The following is a 25,965-nucleotide window of genomic DNA, read 5'->3' as shown; positions in this document are numbered from 1 at the left end:
ATTTGAGCCCTGATTTGCTTGGTCTTAACATATTTTTGATCTAAAAAAAAATTAATCTGTTTTTTTTCAAATGCCATTAGAGTATGAGTCATTGGTGTTGAATGATAAGGAGTCATCGGAGAAGCGGGAGTCAGAAGATCGGGTGGGAATGCTGGGGATTGGGAAAATCACTCACCTCATACACCTTAAAGGAGAGAAGGGGAAGGCATAGGAGAAAGATCAGACTCATACTTAATGTTGTTTCCAATGAATAATGCAATAGTACACAATAATGCACATATAGAGAAAGCAAGAGAGAGAGAGAGAAACTCGTAAAAATGAAAATCATTCGTAACCCAAAATTGACAGGTTGAAGTTTTTTGGATTATCTGTGTTTTAAATCGCAGTGAAATCTAGCTGACAAAGAAATATACAGATGGGTGACAAATTGAAGGAAAAACTCGAGGCTCTGTTATGTTGCGATTAAACTGCCATTTGTCCCATCAGAGGAAAGGGTCACTGAAAATCACTGATCTAGTCGAGGATTACAATGCCCACATGCACAGGGTATGAGGGGCTCAATGAATAGTAAAGGATGAGGATGAAAATCATGCAAATCATATGCTGCTAACTTTGCAGTTACTCGATCTCAAAAGTCCAAATGAGGGATGATCTTTTGGAAGAATGATGTCCAGTATTGCAGCTCTTCTGGTCGCCAAACATTTTATGAAAATAATTTATTTTGGTTTTTCCATTAATTTGTCACTTGATAATGGCTTTCTAAAACAGTCTTCTAGATCAAAATCATTCATTTATCAGTGATGGAAAAGGACGCACTGAAGAAAGACCATATTCATGTACTGATACCATATTCAAATAGTACTTCATTATTTTGGTTTGAAAAAGTTAAAAGTAAAAAAAAAAAATCAGTTTGAAGAGTCTAAGGATAAGTATACTGTACAGTGGTGCTTGAAAGTTTGTGAACCCTTTAGAATTTTCTAGATTTCTGCATAAATATGACCTAAAGTATCGTCAGATTTTCACACAAGTCCTAAAAGTAGATAAAGAGAACCCAGTTAAACAAACGAGACAAAATATTATACTTGCTCATTTATTTATTGAGGAAAATGATCCAATATTACATATCTGTGAGTGGCAAAAGTATGTGAACCTCGAGGATTAGCAGTTAATTTGAAGGTGAAATTAGAGTCAGGTGTTTTCAATCAATGGGATGACAATCAGGTGTGAGTGGGCACCCTGTTTTATTTAAAGAACAGGGATCTATCAAAGTCTGATCTTCACAACACATGTTTGTGGAAGTGCATCATGGCACGAACAAAGGAGATTTTTGAGGACCTCAGAAAAAGTGTTGTTGATGCTCATCAGGCTGGAAAAGGTTACAAAACCATCTCTAAAGAGTTTGGACTCCACCAATCCACAGTCAGACAGATTGTGTACAAATGGAGGAAATTCAAGACCATTGTTACCCTCCCCAGGATTGGTCGACCAACAAAGATCACTCCAAGAGAAGGTGTGTAATAGTCGGTGAGGTCCCAAAGGACCCCAGGGTAACTTCTAAGCAACTGAAGGCCTCTCTCACATTGGCTAATGTTAATGTTCATGAATCCACCATCAGGAGAACACTGAACAACAATGGTGTGCATGGCAGGGTTGCAAAGAGAAAGCCACTGCTCTCCAAAAAGAACATTGCTGCTCGTCTGCAGTTTGCTAAAGATCACGTGGACAAGCCAGAAGGCTATTGGAAAAATGTTTTGTGGACGGATGAGACCAAAATAGAACTTTTTGGTTTAAATGAGAAGCGTTATGTTTGGAAAAAGGAAAACACTGCATTCCAGCATAAGAACCTTATCCCATCTGTGAAACATGGTGGTGGTAGTATGATGCTTTGGGCCTGTTTTGCTGCATCTGGGCCAGGACGGCTTGCCATCATTGATGGAACAATGAATTCTGAATTATACCAGCGAATTCTAAAGGAAAATGTCAGGACATCTGTCCATGAACTGAATCTCAAGAGAAGGTGGGTCATGCAGCAAGACAACGACCCTAAGCACACAAGTCGTTCTACCAAAGAATGGTTAAAGAAGAATAAAGTTAATGTTTTGGAATGGCCAAGTCAAAGTCCTGACCTTAATCCAATCGAAATGTTCTGGAAGGACCTGAAGCGAGCAGTTCATGTGAGGAAACCCACCAACATCCCAGAGTTGAAGCTGTTCTGTACGGAGGAATGGGCTAAAATTCCTCCAAGCCGGTGTGCAGGACTGATCAACAGTTAGCGGAAATGTTTAGTTGCAGTTATTGCTGCACAAGGGGGTCACACCAGATAGTGAAAGCAAAGGTTCACATACTTTTGCCACTCACAGATATGTAATATTGGATCATTTTCCTCAATAAATGAATGACCAAGTATAATATTTTTGTCTCATTTGTTTAACTGGGTTCTCTTTATCTCCTTTTAGGACTTGTGTGAAAATCTGATGTTGTTTTAGGTCATATTTATGCAGAAATATAGAAAATTCTAAAGGGTTCACAAACTTTCAAGCACCACTGTAAGCTAACACACTTTTTTTAATATCATGAAAACAACTGTTTCAAAACTGCACTGTTGTGTGCTAGCAAGTAGTATGAAGGGCTGGTACGACAGGAGATAATAGCTTGAAGTTAAGAAAGAATAGTGGTACAATAACCCAAACCCATAACTACATCATCGCTTGTTTACCGCAATACATTATGGGCGATACCCAGGGTCAGCTCCGCCGTATTGTTTACTTTCACCTTTGTTAAACACTGCATTGTTCTGTCTAACCGGTTTTAACCGTGCCTAAAGTGAATTGCTGTGTGCCTTACTGTGTCTCCACAACAAAGAGAACACCTAATTTGAACTTTTATCATCTGCGAGTTGAGAAGAAAGAAATGGATAAGTTTAATCCGCAACGAAAACCTTCAAACTGAATCAAAATGGATGAGTGTTTGTAGCTTACATTTCTCTGGTGGGAAAAAGATGTACTTAAACTGTGACCCAGCAATATTTCCATGGTCTGTGGAATGGCCTTCGGTTACAGAAGATTATAACAATCGACACTGTTCATCGTCTGAAACTAGTGATATTCCAAAGTCTGTAAATCACAGAAGCATTCTTCGGCTTTTGCCTCTCAACGTGGCGGAGCGCTCAGCAGCTGAACGAGCCTGTCGGACCGATAAAACTCCCAAACCACGAAGGGTTCTCGGTTTCCAAAGTTTTTTTTTTTTATGTTTCCTGATATCAAGTTTTATTTAACTAATCACTCATTTATCACCCTGACCATTATTCGCCCACGAATCCCCTGCGAGAGCACTGCTCCGCGCCAATTCCCGATGTTCACATAGATTTGTTTTCTCGATAAAGTTTAGCTGGTGCAATATACGTCCTCAGATATAAGACATTCTGAGATTTGATGATGATGTTGTACAGTGTGGTAGACTCAGTCTAGACTCTTACGGTACCTTCTCACCAAGCTTGATTTAGATTCCGATTTTCCTGCTGTAAACCCTCGACATGTTATCCACCTATTTAAATCACCAATTTCACTGTCTTCGACAACAGAGCACGGCAAAATCGCTCCTCTTACATTGCTCTCAGGTAAAATTAATCCGACATCCGTCATATCGCTCAACTACCAACCCCGGCTATCCCCCACAATGCATTGCGGTAAACGAGTGATGACGTAGTTGTGCTTGGGGGCTATTAAAGGTTAGGAAGAACCTGGCAAAAGCAACATTAACTTGTGCAACCCTGGCTATTAATGCGAAAGTCAAGGTTGAACAATAGGGAGGATACATCAGTAATAGAGTGGTTCACTGACAATAAAGAGTTTAAAGCAGATACGCAGAACCTTTATTTTTAAATACATTTCTGAGTGGATAGTATCTCCATCCTTGACTCTTGTATGCTGCATAAATTGGAATAAAATATATATATTTTGAGAGTAAAAATCGACCGCAAAGTTAGCATTCGAGCTGCCCCGCTGAGCCAGCCAGCCCTGAGTGCGTGACGTCACAGCGGTAACCGGTTTTAAGGCCGAGGCCTTTTACAGCTATAGACTAAAGTCATATAAATAAAAATTTATGGTGAAAGTAAGAAATACCGTTACCGACTTGCTCAACTAAGACTGATTTGACTTCATTGATTGTGGGTCGACTCTCATTAAAACAGGATAGGTGTTATAACTTGTGCAACATACATGTACATGCATGCATTTTCACTGATAAAATGTAAAAGGCTAATTAAATAATCAGATGAACTGAGACAATCACATTCTGAAGCAAATTAAATAATCTTATACCGGTAACTTAAATACACAATACAAGTTACATGTAGTAATCTAAATGCAGGTAAACAACGTGTTGTTTTTTTTGTTTTATATCCAAATGAGAGTCGGAGCTTACCCGTCTGTGTTCTCGCTTCTTGAAGGCCGATCTTTTGGCCAATTGTTTTGAAACAATCTGACTTTCAGTTGTTCGTTCAGTTCTCTGTTCATTCACTTCTTCCACATAAGGGTGAGATGGCAGCAATATCCAGTTTAGAAATAAGACAGCTGCTCCACTCATTCTCTATTTTCTCCATACTGTGTACTCCGCCATTACTGCTCGGCTCAGGCAATTACTAAAACCCGGGATGGGACGCCACCGGTTTTAGCAACTGCCCAAGCGATATGTCCCATCCAATTCTGTCCCGGGTTTTAGCAACAACCCTCGGCTCACTCCGGGAGGACTGGTGCAACTGAACTTTGCTTTTTAAAAAAAAATAAAAATAAAATAAACATTTGTTGTAGTTTTCTTTTCCTTTAATTGTTGGTACTGCACCCTCTTTCAATACGGGCTTATAGCCAACACTCCTCAACAGATCAGAGGTCTCGTACGAGTCCTCAGTAAAATGTGCAGAGCAGAGGAGAGACCACTTCATAGCCGCCCAATGTGCCCGTGAACTTCTCGTAAAACGCGTCCAAATCTTTGCAGTTTGAACATTCTTGGACCATGAATGCAACGTAAATCCACCTTCTGTCGTGTTGCTAGCGGGTGCAGCAACACATCTACGTGGCATGGTGATAAATTAGCTCAAAATGGAGGATCAGAGTTGCAGTCAGCTCTGTGTTTTAGTATAGCGGAAATGGCGATGAGACCGATAGACTTCCTACTGTGACGTTACGGACGTCAAGGTCATTTACTCAGACCGCTACCTATATAAATCATCTTAATCGTAAAAATTACTCTATTAGATTTATTGTTAGCGCTTAAAACTATTCCTGTGCCGTTCTTGAGGTCTCAAGGCATTTATAAACGAAAGTGAGGCCATGGCTCTGCGTATAGGCTTTAAATTCAAAAATGACTTCTTTACACAAGGTGTTACAAATTTTGTATTTTGCCACGAGTGAATATATAATATGAAAACCCTCTTTTTTCACTCACTCCTGATTAAGTAAAGAAAATGGTAGTATTTTCAGACACATCATGTTGTAATTAACTTACATTTTTGCTCAGGGCAACTAAGACCCGTACAGTATATAGCAGGTAGATTTTAAATAATTTGTCTGGTTATGTCTCTGTATTAACCATCTCACATTTTGCACTGAATGGTCATGTGACCCTAAGAAACTAGGTATTTATAAGTGCGAAAAAAAATTGATTGTAAAAACTTCTTTGAGAAGAACTGAAATTTGTGGACAGATAAACCAAGAAATAAACGGAAAGAGCAATTACCTTAGCGTGCCCACATTATAACAGATATAGCCAAGAAAACCTGCCGTGGTTAGAAAATAAAGTCGGCCTGACTGTCCTCTGTCCAAAAGTACAAAAGCGCAGATTATGCAACAATCATCTTACCCAGCTTTTCTTCTTCTTTTTCTTGGCATCTTGCTCCTTCAGGCTACCCAAACTGGAATGACTGGTGATACTGTTCATGCTGGCAATGCTCTCAGATGAGTTCTGCCTATTAATCTGCAGCTCTGGAGAGAGAGGGGCAGTGATGAAAAGTGGAGCGTGAGCCCGTTGTTTTGGTATCAGGATCGTCATTTTTGCCACTTAGACTGATCAGCATCGGGGCATTTTCATTGCCTGTATTAAAAGATCCAGACCTTTGGGTGTGGAGTCGGGGTTGTTGAGTGCTCCATGGATGATAACCTGGGCCTCTGTGTTCTTGGATTTCAATACTTCGATGGTTTCCCTCAGGTCCTGTAGCTCAACATCCTGCAAGTACAAGCCACATGAGATCCAGGTATCAGCGACATGCACATACATGTCAACCTATACGGAATGTCCGTATTTTATACGGATTTGATTCAATAAACGTAGTATACGGGCGTACAAATAAAGTTATACGGATTCTTTAAAAAAAACTTCAATATCTATTTAGAGCTATAATCAATTCCCACGATGATAAAAGAGCGCATAACATTTACAAATGTACTGTACACCACAGACAGCCAGTAAAGAGTCTTATGAAATCGCGCGTTATCTTGTGGTAGCGAGACGTCGTTCCACTTTTGATCATGCGCACACCGCATTGCGAGAATCCCGCCAACCGGGAAGTAACATTTTGTTTGAAACGCGTATTTCCACCTGAGCGACTTTCACTAGCGACTGAAAAGATTCTGAATGGGCACTCCGGCAAGATCAACACAGACACTTGCTGTGACATGCAGCCTAGTGAGGTATTGGTGCAGAGTGCTAAAAAAGCTGTCATGGAGTACAATTCAGAACATTAGAGTGACACTTTGTGTTTTTGTCAAACATTGGAGCTTTGTATTCATTCTGAAGGTTTATTGTTATTAATATTGAATAAAAAGTAACTTGGATATATCATTGTTAATTATCATTCAAATTTTAGGTCAATTATTTTAATTTGCATCTTATACGGATTTTATAAGGGAAATACGGATTTTGGAGGTTGGTTATACAGGTTTGATTGACCAAAGGTTGACATGTATGCATGCAGGGTTCTGGAAATTGTACTTGCTGTAACAAAAGTCCTATCACATTACAGGCTTTTATTTTATTGAACTTGACGCATGTGTCTTGCTCTCTTTCTCTCTCTTTCCCTTTCATTCTTCCACCTTCCTCCTGATTCTACAATCGGCTAATGGGAACACAGTCTGTATTTCACTCTTAATGCCTTGAGAAATAATACTAAGTACCTCCTGAAAGCATGAGCTCATTAGTGGAGCAGTACAAGTGGTTTATAAAGCAGAACACTCAAAACATGATACTGCCGCATGAATCACCACCAGTTTTTCATAGTGGTCAGAACCACAAAGCAGACGATCATCATCGTCAACCCTCTTGAAGCAGACACCCGACAAGAGCACTAATAGCAGATTTTAATTCACATCAAGAGGCAGCATTCGATCACACTCAAAACTAAAGTTCAAACCAGACTATCACATATGCAATTGATTGATTTTTAAGAGATGGTTTGAAGGAAAAATAAATAAAGACATGGGGACATTATCACTGATGTTCTGGAAACCGTCGTGAAAAATGCTGAATCATGCCATTTGAGTCATTTCTGTAATCTAGTGCTGGCTCAGTATACAAGAGCACACACCTTGGGTTAATTTGTCCTTGATATGATTGGGTTTTAGTGTAAAAATGGAGGTGATTACAGAAGATCACGTGCGCTGATTGGCCGACAAATTCAGACTATTTCTAGATGATCACCTCGAGCAACTTGGCAAAATGGCGGCCGATCACTTCGCCACCGTAAGTGAGGAAGACTTAGAAATGATGAGAGAAAATGCTGTTCCTAAAAGCACTAAAGATGCTATGAAGTTTGGTCTAGAACTATTCAAATGTAAGGTGGAATTGTGATTTATTTTATCGATTTAAAAACAAAGTATTTTATGATAAGTGACACAAGTCTGCACGCGTTACATTTGCATGCTGCTTTTGAGTTTGAAATAAAGTATTTTTTAATAAAATTTTTTAAATAATCTCATCTCATTATCTCTAGCCGCTTTATCCTGTTCTACAGGGTCGCAGGCAAGCTGGAGCCTATCCCAGCTGACTACGGGCAAAAGGCGGGGTACACCCTGGACAAGTCGCCAGGTCATCACAGGGCTTTTTTTAAATAATCACCTGTGTAATTTATACTAAAACAATAATCCGCCTCAAGCTCAGTGAATGTCAGCGAATAACAACTCCGACTTGGCCTCGGTTATTATTCACCGATATTCACCTTGCCTTCGGCGAATAATTGTTAAATGTACGACTCGATTTCGTGGAATAACTGTTAAATATGAAAATTTTTACCTATCCAAAAACTGGATCATTATGACCCAGCCAGGGGTCATTTCTACCTTTAGATCTGGCTTATTCAGTCTACTTGTGATTATTTACAACCCAGATAGGGCATTTTTAATTTAGAAACAAATAACTGGAATCTTGCTTTTACTTTACTAGGGTGATTGATTGATTGTTTGCCCTTTTGTAATTTATATCTCCACTCCGAAGAGGGGGGATGCTGTTTTTTTTAACCTCTGTCCATCCATCCGTCGATATGTAACACCCCTTTATTCAGCAACCACAAATCACAGCCACTTGGAACTTGGTAGCAAGCTTCAGCTTGGGGTTCTATACCGTGTAAACCGTTTTCAGGTCTGTTGCACATCGACTTCCTGTTTACCGACTGAATGTATTTACGAAACATATAGGGTGGATTTACAAAATTTTCCTACCACTTTTCTCAGCAACCACAAATCACAGCTGCTTGATATTTGGTACCGAGCTTCAGCTTGTGGTTCTATACCGTGTAAACCATTTTCAGGTCTGTCGCACATCGACTTCCTGTTTACTGACTGAATGTATTTACGAAACATATAGGGTGGATTTTGACACTATTTCAAGAAGCAATATGCCATTTCAAAATGACAGTTTCTCAGGATGCTATTTGAAATCCCTGGGGAGAACACGGCTCTTTACTTACTTGTTTCATGGTTAATTATTTGTTGGAGTCAACATTCATAAGAAGCGTCCTATTCCTTTGATTACTTGCATTCTGATATACACTACCGTTCAAAAGTTTGGGGTCACTTTGAAATTTCCTTATTTTTGAAAGAAAAGCACTGTTCTTTTCAATGAAGATCACTTTAAACTAAACAGAAATACACTCTATACATTGCTAATGTGGTAAATGACTATTCTAGCTGCAAATGTCTGGTTTTTGGTGCAATATCTCCATAGGTGTATAGAGGCCCATTTCCAGCAACTCTCACTCCAGTGTTCTAATGGTACAATGTGTTTGCTCATTGCCTCAGAAGGCTAATGGATGATTAGAAAACCCTTGTACAATCATGTTAGCACAGCTGAAAACAGTTGAGCTCTTTAGAGAAGCTATAAAACTGACCTTCCTTTGAGCAGATTGAGTTTCTGGAGCATCACATTTGTGGGGTCGATCAAATGCTCAAAATGGCCAGAAAAATGTCTTGACTATATTTTCTATTCATTTGACAACTTATGGTGGTAAATAAAAGTGTGACTTTTCATGGAAAACGCAAAATTGTCTGGGTGACCCCAAACTTTTGAACAGTAGTGTAAGCGAGAACGGGAGGATACATAAGTGAGCAGGAGCCCTCAGTTGATCTTGTTTTTAAGAATTTTTGCAACAGTGACAATTAGTTTCTTATAAGGCCTGTGTTAAATAATTACTGACTCAAGAATGAATTTTAAACACCAAAACCAATTGTAGCATTACATTTACATTGTTTATTTCTATAAAAATGTATTAACACAATTTGCATATGCTCTTAAAAAATTGGGAAGTGGGGCTAATGGGGGAAAAGTTTGAACATGTCTGGCCTAATGTTTATAAATCCCCTAAAGCAGAGGTGTTCGAACTGTGGGGGTGATGGGTGAAATGGAAAATACCACAAACAAATAGATGGCCATTACCCACCTTTATACATTTTGCTTAGGAGCTTCCCATTTTAACATTGAGTTATACTGGGAAGAATTCTAACATATGCCAATTTTAATAGTAAAAACAGCCAATGAGCTAATGAATGTTTGCATAGCCACGCCCCCTTGGAAGCCACACCTCCAACCCCCGTTTCATGCTAGTAATGCGTTGGCTCATGAAATCAGTACTTCAAAGATGCACTGAAAGCTAGACTGCCTTTCAGGTTTTTCAAGTTTAGGTCACAAAACAAATTTTCCCCGACACCGTTATTTTTGTTTAGTGGACCGAAAGCTACTGAATTCGAATCACAGACCTCTGATTTTATTAGGTTTTTAAAAATAGAATAATTAATGAATTTCAGGCCATGTGGCCCTAAATTCTCCACTATTTTTTCCTGCTTCACCACGATGCAATTCAAGATACTACGTCATGCATCACATGGTGGGCTTTTCCCGTTCGCGCACGGCATTGTGGGATACAAATTTGAAACGGGACAGAAAAATGGAGGACGTGCATGAAACATGAAAGACCGACTACAGTAACGGATAGCGAGAAGAAAAGACGTTACGTTGCGAAGGAAAAGAAACTCAGGACCAAACTAATAAATAATCGTCAGTCATGCACATTTCATGCACATTATTTGCGAGGGAATCCCCTCAAATTAAATAACTTCCCAGCCACAGAATGGCCTGATATTTTCTTAGAGATTACAGAAATAAACATACATCACAATGACCAAATTTCAGAAGGGACTAAATTTCACCGATTTTATGAAATCGAAAGGCCGTCTAGTTTGAAGCGGTGCCCTCAAGGTAAACGGATAATGTTTTGAGTTCATAGAAAATGGTCAAAAATATAATTTTTTCACCAAACCTGAAAATCCCCCACTCAAAAAAAAAAAAATCTAAACAGGCCTACAATGAAACAGACATTAATGCAAGTAATGTTAACAGTGATGATAATGGGACAGAGCTTAAAGTGCATATTCTGGACCAATTTGGTTTTTTTTATATGAAAGTATGTCCCTTTACACACTCATCCAGAAGGGTAATTTTGCACAAGGCCATCTGTCTACAGCAGAAAAAAATAAAATAACAAAATGCGTCTGGAAAAATCCCAAGGGAGTCTAGAGCCAGATTCGTGACGTTATCTGCGGAAGCGACAGCAGGCTGCGCGAGCTTTGCACAGTTTCAGTGCACAGCCTGTGTAGACCAAGCGCTCCCATTTCTCTCTCATTGTCCGGTCTTTTGGGAAACAATGAGTACTAATCCCATCAAGACTGGTGTTGCTACACCCTCCTACGATACATCTGTTAACCATTTTAATAATTACTCGATAACGTTGAAGAAATTTGCAGAAAACCACCAGGTCGTTTTCTCATAAACAAACCAGCGCTGATGTAGGATTCAGAGGGAGGCGTCCCGCACGCGACGTCACGAAAATCAATGTTTGCCGGGAAATCCAAACGCCAAGTTTTTTCAGAGGCGGACCAATTCGCCTCAAATGGCTTGATTTCAACTGAATTTTTCTGGTATTGTGCAAGGTAAAAAAATTGCAGAGAATGCAGAATGTTACAGATATTTGACCCAAGTTTAATATAAAATAGGAGAATTACATTGATCTTGCTCCTGAATTTACCCATGATACGCACTTTAAAGGCGTAATAAGTTCAAGAAACAAAACAAAAACCAGATAACGTCCTCATTTGTCACCATCATTGAAAAGCCATACCGATGTTCACTTTGGTTCGACTTCTTGCTTTTGCTGCCTCGGCATGCTATATAAGGTCCTACTTTCCAATTGTGAAGTTGGAATTACGAATATGTCATGTTCAAATGCTTTGTTGTTGGGGTGTAATGAAAAATAGTGGATGCAAGAGTCCTTCTCACTTGTTTCTTGGGGAAATCCTATTTTGATTCCGTAATGCACATGCTAATTAGCATTGTTCTACAACCCCGATTCCAAAAAAGTTGGGACAAAAGTACAAATTGTAAATAAAAATGGAACGCAATGATGTGGAAGTTTGAAAATTCCATATTTTATTCAGAATAGAACATAGATGACATATCAAATGTTTAAACTGAGAAAATGTATCATTTAAAGAGAAAAATGAGGTGATTTTAAATTTCATGACAACAACACATCTCAAAAAAGTTGGGAAAAGGCCATGTTTACCACTGTGAGACATCCCCTTTTCTCTTTACAGCAGTCTGTAAACGTCTGGGGACTGAGGAGACAAGTTGCTCAAGTTTAGGGATAGGAATGTTAACCCATTCTTGTCTAATGTAGGATTCTAGTTGCTCAACTGTCTTAGGTCTTTTTTGTCGTATCTTCCGTTTTATGATGCGCCAAATGTTTTCTATGGGTGAAAGATCTGGACTGCAGGCTGGCCAGTTCAGTACCCGGACCCTTCTTCTACGCAGCCATGATGCTGTAATTGATGCAGTATGTGGTTTGGCATTGTCATGTTGGAAAATGCAAGGTCTTCCCTGAAAGAGACGTCGTCTGGATGGGAGCATATGCTGCTCTAGAACCTGGATATACCTTTCAGCATTGATGGTGTCTTTCCAGATGTGTAAGCTGCCCATGCCACACGCACTAATGCAACCCCATACCATCAGAGATGCAGGCTTCTGAACTGAGCGCTGATAACAACCTGGGTCGTCCTTCTCCTCTTTAGTCCGAATGACACGGCGTCCCTGATTTCCATAAAGAACTTCAAATTTTGATTCGTCTGACCACAGAACAGTTTTCCACTTTGCCACAGTCCATTTTAAATGAGCCTTGGCCCAGAGAAGACATCTGCGCTTCTGGATCGTGTTTAGATACAGCTTCTTCTTTGAGCTATAGAGTTTTAGCTGGCAACGGCGGATGGCACGGTGAATTGTGTTCACAGATAATGTTCTCTGGAAATATTCCTGAGCCCATTTTGTGATTTCCAATACAGAAGCATGCCTGTATGTGATGCAGTGCCGTCTAAGGGCCCGAAGATCACGGGCACCCGGTATGGTTTTCCGGCCTTTACCCTTACACACAGAGATTCTTCCAGATTCTCTGAATCTTTTGATGACATTATGCACTGTAGATGATGATATGTTCAAACTCTTTGCAATTTTACACTGTCATACTCCTTTCTGATATTGCTCCACTATTTGTCGGCGCAGAATTAGGGGGATTGGTGATCCTCTTCCCATCTTTACTTCTGAGAGCCGCTGCCACTCCAAGATGCTCTTTTTATACCCAGTCATGTTAATGACCTATTGCCAATTGACCTAATGAGTTGCAATTTGGTCCTCCAGCTGTTCCTTTTTTGTACCTTTAACTTTTCCAGCCTCTTATTGCCCCTGTCCCAACTTTTTTGAGATGTGTTGCTGTCATGAAATTTCAAATGAGCCAATATTTGGCATGAAATTTCAAAATGTCTCACTTTCGACATTTGATATGTTGTCTATGTTCTATTGTGAATACAATATCAGTTTTTGAGATTTGTAAATTATTGCATTCCGTTTTTATTTACAATTTGTACTTTGTCCCAACTTTTTTGGAATCGGGGATGTAGATCAAGTAAGATGTACCACATTATGGATGAGATTATGCACACAAGCAACAGCTAATGATAGTTGTATTGCTAAAAATAAACAATTTCGTACAATCCACTACTGAAACTGTCCTCTTCTCGACCATATTGAAAGGGTAGGTCATCCCAACTCGGGAACCCGAGTATCAAAATGATTTCCGAAGTTCTCACTTGAAGTTACGAGTTGAGGCGGCATTCATGTGCAACTCATCTGTATCATAATTCTGATAGCATGAGAAGGCAGCATTTATCCAACTTCTTCATTGTAGCCATTTCCACTTCAGTGCTGCAGTGCAAGCTGCTGTGAGTATAATGTGAGGTGTACCTGGAAGTTTTTGCTGCCTTTTCTCGGCCATTCTTGTGTGACTAGCTCGATAGCTTTAGCACTTTGTCTGCAAGTCTAGCCTTGTGGAAGACTTCACTCATGCGCAATGAGTGCACAGACAGAGTGTGGACAGGTAGACAGACAGGTAGCAGAGGTCTCAAAAGTAGTTGGTCGGCGGCGGCAAATCGCCGTCTGTAGTAGGATTTGTCGCCGTCTATTTTTCACTGAGTAACAAAAAATATTTTTGTTTACATATCTGTACAAGGTGGGCGGCACGGTGGTGTAATGGTTAGTGCTGTCGGCTCACAGCAAGAAGGTCCTGGGTTCGAGCCCCGTGGCTGGCGAGGGCCTTTCTGTGCGGAGTTTGCATGTTCTCCCCGTGTCTATGTGGGTTTCCTCTGGGTGCTCCGGTTTCCCCCACAGTCCCCCACAGTCCTGTTCTACAGGGTTGCAGGCAAGCTGGAGCCTATCCCAGCTGACTATGGGCGAAAGGCGGGGTACACCCTGGACAAGTCGCCAGGTCATCACAGGGCTGACACATAGACACAGACAACCATTCACACTCACATTCACACCTACGCTCAATTTAGAGTCACCAGTTAACCTAACCTGCATGTCTTTGGACTGTGGGGGAAACCGGAGCACCCGGAGGAAACCCACGCGGACACGGGGAGAACATGCAAACTCCGCACAGAAAGGCCCTCGCCGGCCACGGGGCTCGAACCCGGACCTTCTTGCTGTGAGGCGACAGCGCTAACCACTACACCACCGTGCCGCCACTCGATTTTGCTGTTTACAATAAATTAGAAATTCCTCTCCAAATGCTTTGAAACTGTCTCAGATAAACCCAGTTTTACATTTTTCTCGCCTATGGTTTACGGTGAAGGGCTTCGGCCTTTTTAATTGTACCCTTCTATTCTCTGCCTCGTACCCTTTTATTCCCCTAAACGTTGAGCCCACTGAGGTAGGCCATGTGATCATTTCATTCGGATGTGCTTTTTACAGCCGTGCGACTGCCACAGATGGCAGATCAGATTTATTATTTTTTTTAATTTTTTTTTCAGTCTTTGATTTATTAATCGCTATTGGGATGGAAAGAGAATTTCAAGAAATATAAAAAAATGTATTTCTGAAAAAAAAAATCACCTTTAAGAATGCTTTGTTTGCTTTGCTCTCCTGCACTATTCAGCACTCAGACACGTCCCAACACTTTGCAGATCAATAATGTGGGATTAGGCATGATACTTCTTCAGGCTTCTTGGGGCTGCTGTATTATTCAACTCTTTTTTTCCATGTTGTTCTATTTTATTTTATTACCCAGTTAATGACAGGCAACAAAAGCCCTGGGCATATGAAATGGTTTGGCTTGTTTTTATAATTATCTGCTGCAGCAGTCTGAATATTGACAAGATTTTTTTTTTGTGGGCTGGGGCGGCGCAAGTTTTTAGGAAAGTGGGCTTCAGAGGAAACATCTGAATGTCTGTCTTAAATGATGTACAGTGGTGCTTGAAAGTTTGTGAACCCTTTAGAATTTTCTATATTTCTGCATAATATGACCTAAAACATCATCAGATTTTCACACAAGTCCTAAAAGTAGATAAAGAGAACCCAGTTAAACAAATGAGACAAAAATATTATACTTGGCCATTTATTTATTTATTGAGGAAAATGATCCAATATTACATATCTGTGAGTGGCAAAAGTACGTGAACCTCGAGGATTAGCAGTTAATTTGAAGGTGAAATTAGAGTCAGGTGTTTTCAATCAATGGGATGACAATCAGGTGTGAGTGGGCACCCTGTTTTATTTAAAGAACAGGGATCTATCAAAGTCTGATCTTCACAACACACATTTGTGGAAGTGTATCATGGCACGAATAAAGGAGATTTCTGAGGACCTCAGAAAAAGTGTTGTTGATGCTCACCAGGCTGGAAAAGGTTACAAAACCATCTCTAAAGAGTTTGGACTCCACCAATCCACAGTCAGACAGATTGTGTACAAATGGAGGAAATTCAAGACCATTGTTACCCTCCCCAGGAGTGGTCGACCAACAAAGATCACTCCAAGAGCAAGGTGTGTAATAGTCGACGAGGTCACAAAGGACCCCAGGGTAACTTCTAAGCAACTGAAGGCCTCTCTCACATTGGCTAATGTTAATGTTCATGAGTCCACCATCAGGAGAACACTGAACAACAATGGTGTGCATGGCAGGGTTGCAAGGAGAAAGCCACTGCTTTCCAAAAAAGAATATTGCTGCTTGTCTGCAGTTTGCTAAAGATCACGTGGACAAGCCAGAAGGCTATTGAAAAAATGTTTTGTGGACGGATGAGACCAAAATAGAACTTTTTGGTTAAAATGAGAAGCGTTATGTTTGGAGAAAGGAAAACACTGCATTCCAGCATAAGAACCTTATCCCATCTGTGAAACATGGTGGTGGTATCATCATGGTTTGGGCCTGTTTTGCTGCATCTGGGCCAGGACGGCTTGCCATCATTGATGGAACAATGAATTCTGAATTATGCCAGTGAATTCTAAAGGAAAATGTCAGGACATCTGTCCATGAACTGAATCTCAAGAGAAGGTGGGTCATGCAGCAAGACAACGACCCTAAGCGCACAAGTCGTTCTACCAAAGAATGATTAAAGAAGAATAAAGTTAATGTTTTGGAATGGCCAAGTCAAAGTCCTGACCTTAATCCAATGGAAATGTTGTGGAAGGACCTGAAGCGAGCGGTTCATGTGAGGAAACCCACCAACATCCCAGAGTTGAAGCTGTTCTGTATGGAGGAATGGGCTAAAATTCCTCCAAGCCGGTGTGCAGGACTGATCAACAGTTACCGGAAACGTTTAGTTGCAGTTATTGCTGCACAAGGGGGTCACACCAGATACTGAAAGCAAAGGTTCACATACTTTTGCCACTCACAGATATGTAATATTGGATCATTTTCCTCAATAAATAAATAAATGGCCAAGTATAATATTTTTGTCTCATTTGTTTAACTGGGTTCTCTTTATCTACTTTTAGGACTTGTGTGAAAATCTGATGATGTTTTTGGTCATATTTATGCAGAAATATAGAAAATTCTAAAGGGTTCACAAACTTTCAAGCACCACTGTATAACTATTATACAACACACACACACACACACACACACACACACACACACACACACACTCTTACCTTCTGCTCAGAGGTAACAGACAGGCTCTGCAGACGTGCAGTCATAAGCGTCAGACTCTGTTCAAAAGCTGCCACCAGGTTTGCCTGCAATAGAACACTATCATTAGTCATGGCCAGACACTGACGCACATAACAACACTGAGTACACTTCACACACAAGTGTGTGTGTCTCTCCATCCAAGCTGGAGAGAAGGATGGGAGAAGACAATGCAGAAAGGCTGTGGATCATGGAGGGGCGAAGTGATGAGGCGAACAGAAATTGACCTGAATGATGGAAGGGTAGATACACGAGGTCTGGCATTTGTTCACACACAGCATTTAGCACGCTGTGCTGAAAGAACACCACAGCGTGATTCTGGTCACACTGTGCATGCTATTGTGTTATGATCGATTTTAAGAGAAAGTATGGAAAATATATACAGTATATACTGTTAATAAACCACTTTAAATGATGATAACAATCCATTTCTGAGCTCCAATGCGCATGTGGGTGTGTGTATTGCTCAACTGCTCATGAGCCATCCTTCCACAAACATTATACTTATCAACAAAACTATGACATCATCAGTATTTAGCTGATGTCCAGGTGACACCTGATAATGAGCTCCACTTGACATCATCAACCCAGCACCGGGCTGGGCGGTGGGGGGGCCTGCAGGGGGGAGGGGCGAGGTTAAAGTCATGCAACAGCAACAAGGGACAGGCTGGAAGTGACAGTCCAACAAACCTGGCCTGCCTGCTGGAGCGAGCAGCCCCCGAGGACCCGCAAACCAGCCCGCAGCCAGAAGAGGACATCAGCCAAGGAGAGAGGGACAGTGGTGTTAGGGTCAGGGTTATACTGCTCACTCACACAGTCATGATCCCACACACACACACACACACACACACACACACACACACACACACTCATGTTAAGACAGTACTGGGATCAGAGTGAGATCATTTCCTTCCATTGTACATGTAACACAATCATAGAGTCCTAAAATATTGCCAAGATGCAAGAGTGCACTGGAGGTGCTGGAACACATTACTGCTTGATGTTTACTGAACCCAGTTCTGTAGATAAAAGGCTTTTGAAAGGGAGATCTGCTTGATGTAGGTTAGTGAACGTTGTCGGTGAGAGGTGAAACTCTATGCAACAATCATTACGGTGATTCATCCAGGGATGTGATAAAAAAAAATGTGACTTGGAAAATAGATTTGAATTTTTTTTAACCCCATTTTCTCTCTCAATTTGGTCATTTGCTAATTCCCCACCCAGTAACTAGCTCTCTCCTGTGATGCAAAAGCTACCAAGTGGGCAGGGTGAAGGCTAATACAGTACATGCTTCCTTAAAGGAGATACGCAGAACCATGGCCTCACTTTTTGTTTATAAATGCCTTGAGACCTCAAGAACGGCACAGGAATAGTTTTATTTAACAATAAATCTAATATAGTCATTTTTACGATTAAAGTGATTCATATAGGTAGCGGTTTGAGTGAATGACTTTGACATCTGTGACGTCACAGCGGGAAGTCTATCGGTCTCGCTGCCATTTCCGTTATACTAAAACACAGAGCTGACCGCAACTTCGACCCTCCATTTTGAGCTAATTTATCGCCATGCCGCGTAGATGTGCTGCTGGCGGATGCAGCAACACGACAGAAGGTGGATTTACGTTGCATTCATGGCCCAAGAATGTTCAAACTGCAAGGATTTGGATGCATTTTGCGAGAAGTTCACCGATTGGGCGCGTACAAAGTGGTCTCTCCTCTGCTCTGCACATTTTACTGAAGACTCGTACAAGACCTCTGATCTGTTGAGGAGCGTTGGCTATAAACCTGTATTGAAATAGGGTGCAGTACCAACAATTAAAGGAAAAGAAAACTACAAGAAAAGGAAAGCAAGTTCAGTTGCACCAGTTCTCCCGGAGTGTGAGCCGAGCAGTCATGGCGGAGTACTCAATATGGAGAAAATGGAGAATGAATGGACAAGTCGTCAGATTTCTCCGCTGGATATGCTTGCCTTAGCAGCAATATCTCGCCCTTACGTGGAAGAAGTGAATGAACGAAGAACTGAAAGTCAGATTGTCTCGAAACAATCGGCCACAAGCTCAGCCTTCAAGAAGCGAGAACACAGACGGGTAAGATGTGACTCTCATTTGGTTACATAACAAAAAACAACAACACTCGTTGTTTACCTGCATTTAGATTAATACATGTAACTTGTATTGTGTGTTTAAGTTAGCGGTATAAGATTATTTAATTTGCTTCAGAATGTGATTCTCAGTTCATCTGATTATTTAATTAGCCTTTTACGTTTTATCAGTGAAAATGCATGCATGTACATGCATGTTGCATAAGTTATAACACCCATCCTGTTTTAATGAGAGTCACATGAGACTGTCAGTTCAATTCCATCCAATTCTCTAGACGGCTTTGTTCTCTGGCTTTATTTTGTAAGGTGGGGGCCTCCGTGGCCGACGTGTTACTATCGGATTCACTTTCCGATGGTTCGAACTGATACAGTTCTACATGTATAGCAGTAGCATGTACACACACTCCAATTTCAGGACTATCACAGTCACATGTACTACTATCTGAGGAATCAAAAAAATCTCCAATAAATCCGAACAAAGAGGTCATTGCAACCACTCTCGCCCGCCGAGTCTGGCTTTGGTCTATAGCACTGGTTCCCGCTGTGACGTCACCCACCCTGGCTCAGCGGGGCAGCTCGAATGCCAACTTTGCGGTCGATTTTAACTCTCAAAAATCTATTTTTTAATTCCCAATTATGCAGCATACAAGAGTCAAGGATGGAGATACTATCCACTCAGAAATGCATTTAAAAATAAAGGTTCTGTGTATCTCCTTAAAAGATGCATGAAGCCACCACAACTTTCACAGGGCAGCTGAACACACTCTGAGGAAAGTGCTATCGACCCTCTTCTGCATACATGAGCTCACAGACACTCATGATTGGTCAGTCACACTCTGATTGACATGGGAGACAGTATGCCGTCCCTCCCAGCCAAAGAGCAAGGTTGATTTTGCTCTCTCGTATGGTTATGGCATTGCTTGGATTCAACCTCACAATCTCCACCAAATGTTTTTCTGTTGTAACACTCCTGATGTTAGACTTAATAACAGGAGAGAAAATTTATTACTGAAGAACCTATATCTAATGATAGGGGGATTTAGGAATAAATAAATGATGGCGCATGAAAACATGTTTGCAAAGTAGCAAAAGGCCATTCGCACAGACCACAAATAAATCACATACAAGACAAATAAATTTAAAATAAATAAATCAATTACAGCATAACAAGGCACATCTCAGTGAAAGCAGCTGGTTCAAGAAGCTGCTGCATACGAGTTGTGCTGCTGGTGTTTGGATCGTTTCAGTACATACGTTAGCAGACAGTTGACTCGTCAGGTTGGCCACCTTGTCTTGAGATGCTTCAAGTTCACGCCTTAGTTTTCGGATTTGCTGTGAAGAAAGACAACTCTAGCTGTTAGTTCTTCGATCTCCGCTACCAAACCAGAGATTATAAATAATGTGTACGCTTATAACACAGAATATACATGAGAATAAGGAACGCTGATTGAATTGATGGTGTATACGGTGGATATAAAAAGTGTACACACCCTGTTAAAATGATAGGTTTATCTGATGTAAAAAAATGAGACCACGATGAATAATTTCTAAACTTTTCCCACCTTTAATGTGACCTATGACCTGTACAATTCCATTGAAAAACAAACAAATCTGTTTTGGGGAAAACATCTCATCTCATCTCATTATCTCTAGCCACTTTATCCATCTACAGGGTCGCAGGCAAGCTGGAGCCTATCCCCGCTGACTACGGGCGAAAGGCGGGGTACACCCTGAACAAGTCGCCAGGTCATCACAGGGCTGACACATAGACACAGACAACCATTCACACTCACATTCACACCTACGGTCAATTTAGAGTCACCAGTTAACCTAACCTGCATGTCTTTGGACTGTGGGGGAAACCGGAGCACCCGGAGGAAACCCACACAGACACGGGGAGAACATGCAAACTCCACACAGAAAGGCTCCCGTCGGCAGCTGGGCTCGAACCCAGGACCTTCTTGCTGTGAGGTGACAGTGCTAACCCCCTCTTCAGGTCACCCCACAGATTTTCGATTGGATTTAGGTCTGGGCTCTGACTGGGCCATTCCAAAACTTTTTTGGGGTCATTGTCGTGCTGAAAGATGAAATTCCTCTTCATCTTCATCTTTCTAGCAGACACCTGAAGGTTTTGGGCCAAAATCGACTGGTATTTAGAACTGTTCATAATTCCCTGCACCTTGACTAAAGCCCCTGTTCCAGCTGAAGAAAAACAACCCCAAAACATGATGCTGCCACCACCATGCTTCACCATGGGTATGGTGTTCTTTTGGTGATGCGCAGTGTTGTTTTTGCACCAAACATACCTTTTGGAATTGTGACCTTAAAGTTCAACCTTGGTTTCATCAGACCATAACACATTTTCCCACATGCTTTTCAGAGAGTTGATACTGTATATGTATATATTTTTTGCAAAATTTAGCCGGGCCTGGATGTTATTCTTTGACCCTACCTCATAGTCCAGACATATGGAGAATACGGGAGATTGCTGTCACATGTACACAACCAGTACTTGCCAGAAATTCCTGCAGCTCCTTCAGTGTTGCTGTAGGCCTCTTGGCAGCCTCCCTGACCAGTTTTTGTCTCGTCTTTTCATCAGTTTTGGAGGGACGTCCAGTTCTCAGTAATGTCACTGTTGTCCCATATTTTCTCCACTTCTTGATGACCGTCTTCACTGTGCTCCATGGTATATCTAATGCCTACCCTTCTCTTGACTGATACCTTTCAACAATGAGATCCCTTTGACGCTTTGTAAGCTCTCCGCGAACCCTGACTTTTGCTGGAGGATGCGATTGAGTAAATGTCTGAACTTTATTTGGGGTTAATCAGAGTTATTTTAATTGATGGCAAGTGTGAACCCAACAAGACTGAATGCTGTAATTAAATCAAAAGGTGCTTCAACAAAGTATTAGTTTAAGGGTGTACACACTTATGCAACCAGCTTATTGTACGTTTTTTTAAATGTTTTCCCCCTAACAGATTTGTTTGTTTTTCAATTGAATTGTACAGGTCATAGGTCACATTAAAGGTGGGAAAAGTTTAGAAATTATTAGAAAAAAACTATCATTTTAAAGGGTGTGGAGACTTTTTATATCCACCGTATACTTTTCAACTGCAGAAAAAAAAACAATTCTACAAGGACTAGACACCATTTTTAAAGTAGAAGCCAACTGATGAAGAAAAGAATAGAGCCATAACCATAGACATAAACCTGAAACAAGAAAACAAAGTGCTGAAAGGACAGACTTACCTCTCCCTGCATTCTCTCCTCTGTCTGAGAACGCAAGATGAAAGAAATAGAGGTAGGAGCAGTAAGAAAGAATGAAAAAGCTCAGGATTGAGAGCAGCACAGAAAGATTTTTTGGGGCTCTTAATATATAATCACTAAATGACATTATATATACTGTTTATGGCAAAAACAACTCGGATATAAGATTGAAAATATAGAATTTTTTTTTTTTTAATGGAGAGTATTTAGCCATTGTTTTTTCTTCCGGACACTTTGTACTTACTGATGAGTAGTTGGATGAAGCATTGGAAGCCAGGGATAGGACAGAACCATGGACTGAAAAAGAACAGACAGCAACATAATTTGCACCAGTAAAATATGTAGGGGAATGAAGCGACTACAGTTTTAGTGGTTTCATAAGATGAAATGAAAATCGATATAAACTGAAGTAAAACACGTAAAAGTAGATGGCCTTTCGGTTTCATAAAATTGGTGAAATTTAGATCCCTCTGAAATTTGGCCATTGTGATATTTATTTCTGTAATATCGAAAAAAAATCAGACCATTCTGGGGCTGGGAAGTTATTTAATTTGAGAGGATTCCCGAGCAAATAATGTGCATGAAACGGCTCGCTTTGCGCAGTCGAGCAGACAGAGGAAGTCCGTGTGCGTATGCGCAGGTTTACTTGCTTCTTCTTTTCCTTCTTCTGTTGGGTTTTCCATCATACAGCATCCAGTGTTTCATTACTGCCATCTACAGGTTTACCTTAACCGTGCACGGACAGTTACACCATTCTGTCACTAAACGAACAGCTGATCACACCAAGGTGCTCGCTGACCACCGATATTTATTAGGTTGGTCCTGCGTTTCCTTTCCTTCACAACATAGCGTCTTTTCTTCTCGCTGTCCGTTACTGTAGTCGGTCTTTCACGTTTCATTTGCACACTCACGTCCTCCATTTCCCTCTCCTGTTTCAAATTTGTATCCCGCAATGCCTTGCGCAAACAGGGAAAGCCCCCCACGTCACGCATGGCACAGTATCTTGATTTGGGTCGGGGTGAAGCAAAAAAAAAAAAAAATAGCAGAGAATTTAGGGCCACATGGCCCTAAATTCATTAATTGTTTTATTAAAAAAAAATAAAAAAATTGGAAGTCTGTGATTTGAATTCAGTAGCTTTTGGTCCACTAAACAAAAATAATTGGGTGTTGGGGAAAATTCTTTTTATGACCTCATCTCAATCTCATCTCATTATCTGTAGCCGTTTTTGTCCTGTTCTACAGGGTCGCAGGCAAGCTGGAGCCTATCCCAGCTGACTACGGGTGAAAGGCGGGGTACACCCTGGACAAGTCGCCAGGTCATCACAGGGCTGACACATAGACACAGACAACCATTCACACTCACATTCACACCTACGGTCAATTTAGAGTCACCAGTTAACCTAACCTGCATGTCTTTGGACTGTGGGGGAAACCGGAGCACCCGGAGGAAACCCACACGGACACGGGGAGAACATGCAAACTCCGCACAGAAAGGCCCTCGCCGGCCACAGGGCTCGAACCCGGACCTTCTTGCTGTGAGGCGACAGCGCTAACCACTACACCACCATGCCGCCCCCTTTTTATGACCTAAACCTTAAAAATCTGAAAGGCAATCTAGCTTTAACAGAACAAGTTGGATGAAGCACCCACAAAAATAAGGTACTCTCTTGCATGAAAAGGAATTACCATACACAGTGTGCACTATATTCACCTCCCGAATATGATTTGGTCAGTTAGCCGAACTGTAGCTTAGGATTTTAGCCTGAAGCCAAGCGACAACAAATAATTTTACAACAAGACAATAATAATAATAATAATAATGATATCAGACAGAAGATACGGAATCTATAGATCATCAACAGAAAGACTCACCATCCTCTCCAGGCTCCCGGAAGGATCCAGAGCGCATCATGCTCTTCGGCCGATCGGCCAGTGAGATGGAGCTTCCCAGAGGGGAACTTGCATACAGGTCATAGCTGCCCTCATTTGCTGGGATGCTGTTGGAGCGAGTGATGCGAGGGGTCGTGTTTGAGCTTGTAATGGGAGCCACTGTGAAAGACACAAGACAGACAAAAGTATACAGATTACTACACACATGCATCCAAAGCTTCATGAATCAATGAAAACGTGCCGAATCAATCTGGAATGTAAAATATTTCTTGGTCTTTTTTCAGACTCCATCTGTCTAGTTCTGGTGAGCCTGTGACCACTGTAGCTTCAGATTCCTGTTCTTGGCTGACACAAGGGGAACATAATGTGTTCTTCTGTTCGAGATCTGACATGTTGTGCACCCTGATGTTCACTGTGCTCTGTGAACAGGAAAAAAAATCGTGCATGAAAATCCTTTGGGTGGTGTAGACCATCCCCCTGAAGGGTCGAATGTGTTTCGAGATTCTTTTCTGCTCACCACCATCGTAAAGAGAGGTTATTTGAGTTACTGTCGCCTTGCTGTCAGTTCAAACCATTCTGCTCCAAACACCTTAAATAAATATTTTCTTTCTTTTTTGCACCATTCTGTGCAAACTCTAGGAGATCAGCAGTTGATCTCCATGAAAATCCCAGGAGATCAGCAGTTTCTGAAATACTCAAACCAGCTGGTCTTTTACCAACAACCACGCCACAATCACAGTTACTGAGATCACTATTTTCCCCTATTCAGATGTTTGATAAGGACAAAAGCATATACGCAGAGCCATGGCCTCACTTTTTGTTTATAAATGCCTTGAGACCTCAAGAATGGCACAGGAATAGTTTTAAGCGTTAACAATAAATCTAATATAGTCATTTTTACGATTAATTTATATTAGGTAGCGGTCTGAGTGAAAGACCTTGACATTCGTGACATCACAGCAGGAAGTCTATCGGTCTCATCACCATTTCCGCTATACTAAAACACAGAGCTGACTGCAACTTCAAGCTTCCATTTTGAGCTAATTTATCGCCATGCCACGTAGATGTGTTGCTGGTGGGTGCAGCAACACGACAGAAGGTGGATTTATGTTGCATTCATGGCCTAAGAATTTTCAAACTGCAAAGATTTGGACGCATTTTGCGAGAAATTCAAGAAGTGGTCTCTCCTCTGCTCTGCAAATTTTATTGAAGACTTGTATGAAACCTCTGATCTGTTGAGGAGTGTTGGCTATAAGCCCTTATTGAAAGAGGGTGCAGTACCAACAATTAAAGGAAAAGAAAATTATAAGAAAAGGAAATTCAGTTGCACCAGTTTTCCCGGAGTGTGAGCCGAGGGTTGTTGCTAAAACACGGGACGGGACATATTATCGCCCGGGCAGTGACCTCCCCGTGGTTGTTGCCAAAACCGGTGATGTCCCGTTCCATCCGAGGTTTTAGTAATTGCCTGAGCCGAGCAGTAATGGCGGAATACTCAGTATGGAGAAAATGGAGAATGAGTGGCGCAGCCGTCTGATTTCTCCGCTGGATATACTTGCCTCAGCAGCAATATCTCACCCTTACGTGGAAGAAGCGAATGAACGGAGAACTGAATGATCAACTGAAAGTCAGATTGTTTAAAAACAGTCAGCCACAAAATCAGCC

At 41.2% G+C, this 25,965-nt stretch overlaps 1 protein-coding gene across 7 annotated transcripts in view; it reads right to left on the bottom strand.

Moving 5' to 3' along the window:
* The window catches only part of nav1b (neuron navigator 1b), a 178,511-nt gene that overhangs the window by 30,930 nt on the left and 121,616 nt on the right, over positions 1-25,965 (bottom strand). For 3 of the 7 annotated variants that reach the window (XM_060919337.1, XM_060919342.1, XM_060919343.1), the window contains 8 exons: positions 24,286-24,462; positions 22,658-22,710; positions 22,396-22,419; positions 20,400-20,477; positions 17,735-17,845; positions 17,008-17,091; positions 6,108-6,219; positions 5,857-5,978 (listed from right to left, as the gene is read on the bottom strand). In XM_060919337.1, the coding sequence (XP_060775320.1) occupies positions 5,857-5,978; positions 6,108-6,219; positions 17,008-17,091; positions 17,735-17,845; positions 20,400-20,477; positions 22,396-22,419; positions 22,658-22,710; positions 24,286-24,462 (761 nt within the window). The remainder of the gene's footprint in view (positions 1-5,856; positions 5,979-6,107; positions 6,220-17,007; positions 17,092-17,734; positions 17,846-20,399; positions 20,478-22,395; positions 22,420-22,657; positions 22,711-24,285; positions 24,463-25,965) is intronic. The other 4 variants (XM_060919339.1, XM_060919340.1, XM_060919338.1 and 1 more) reach the window with 4 other exon arrangements.

The sequence above is a fragment of the Neoarius graeffei genome, chromosome 4 (assembly GCF_027579695.1).
Source record: "Neoarius graeffei isolate fNeoGra1 chromosome 4, fNeoGra1.pri, whole genome shotgun sequence".
Lineage (NCBI taxonomy): Eukaryota > Metazoa > Chordata > Actinopteri > Siluriformes > Ariidae > Neoarius > Neoarius graeffei.
This window is presented reverse-complemented; position numbering and strand designations above follow the sequence as displayed.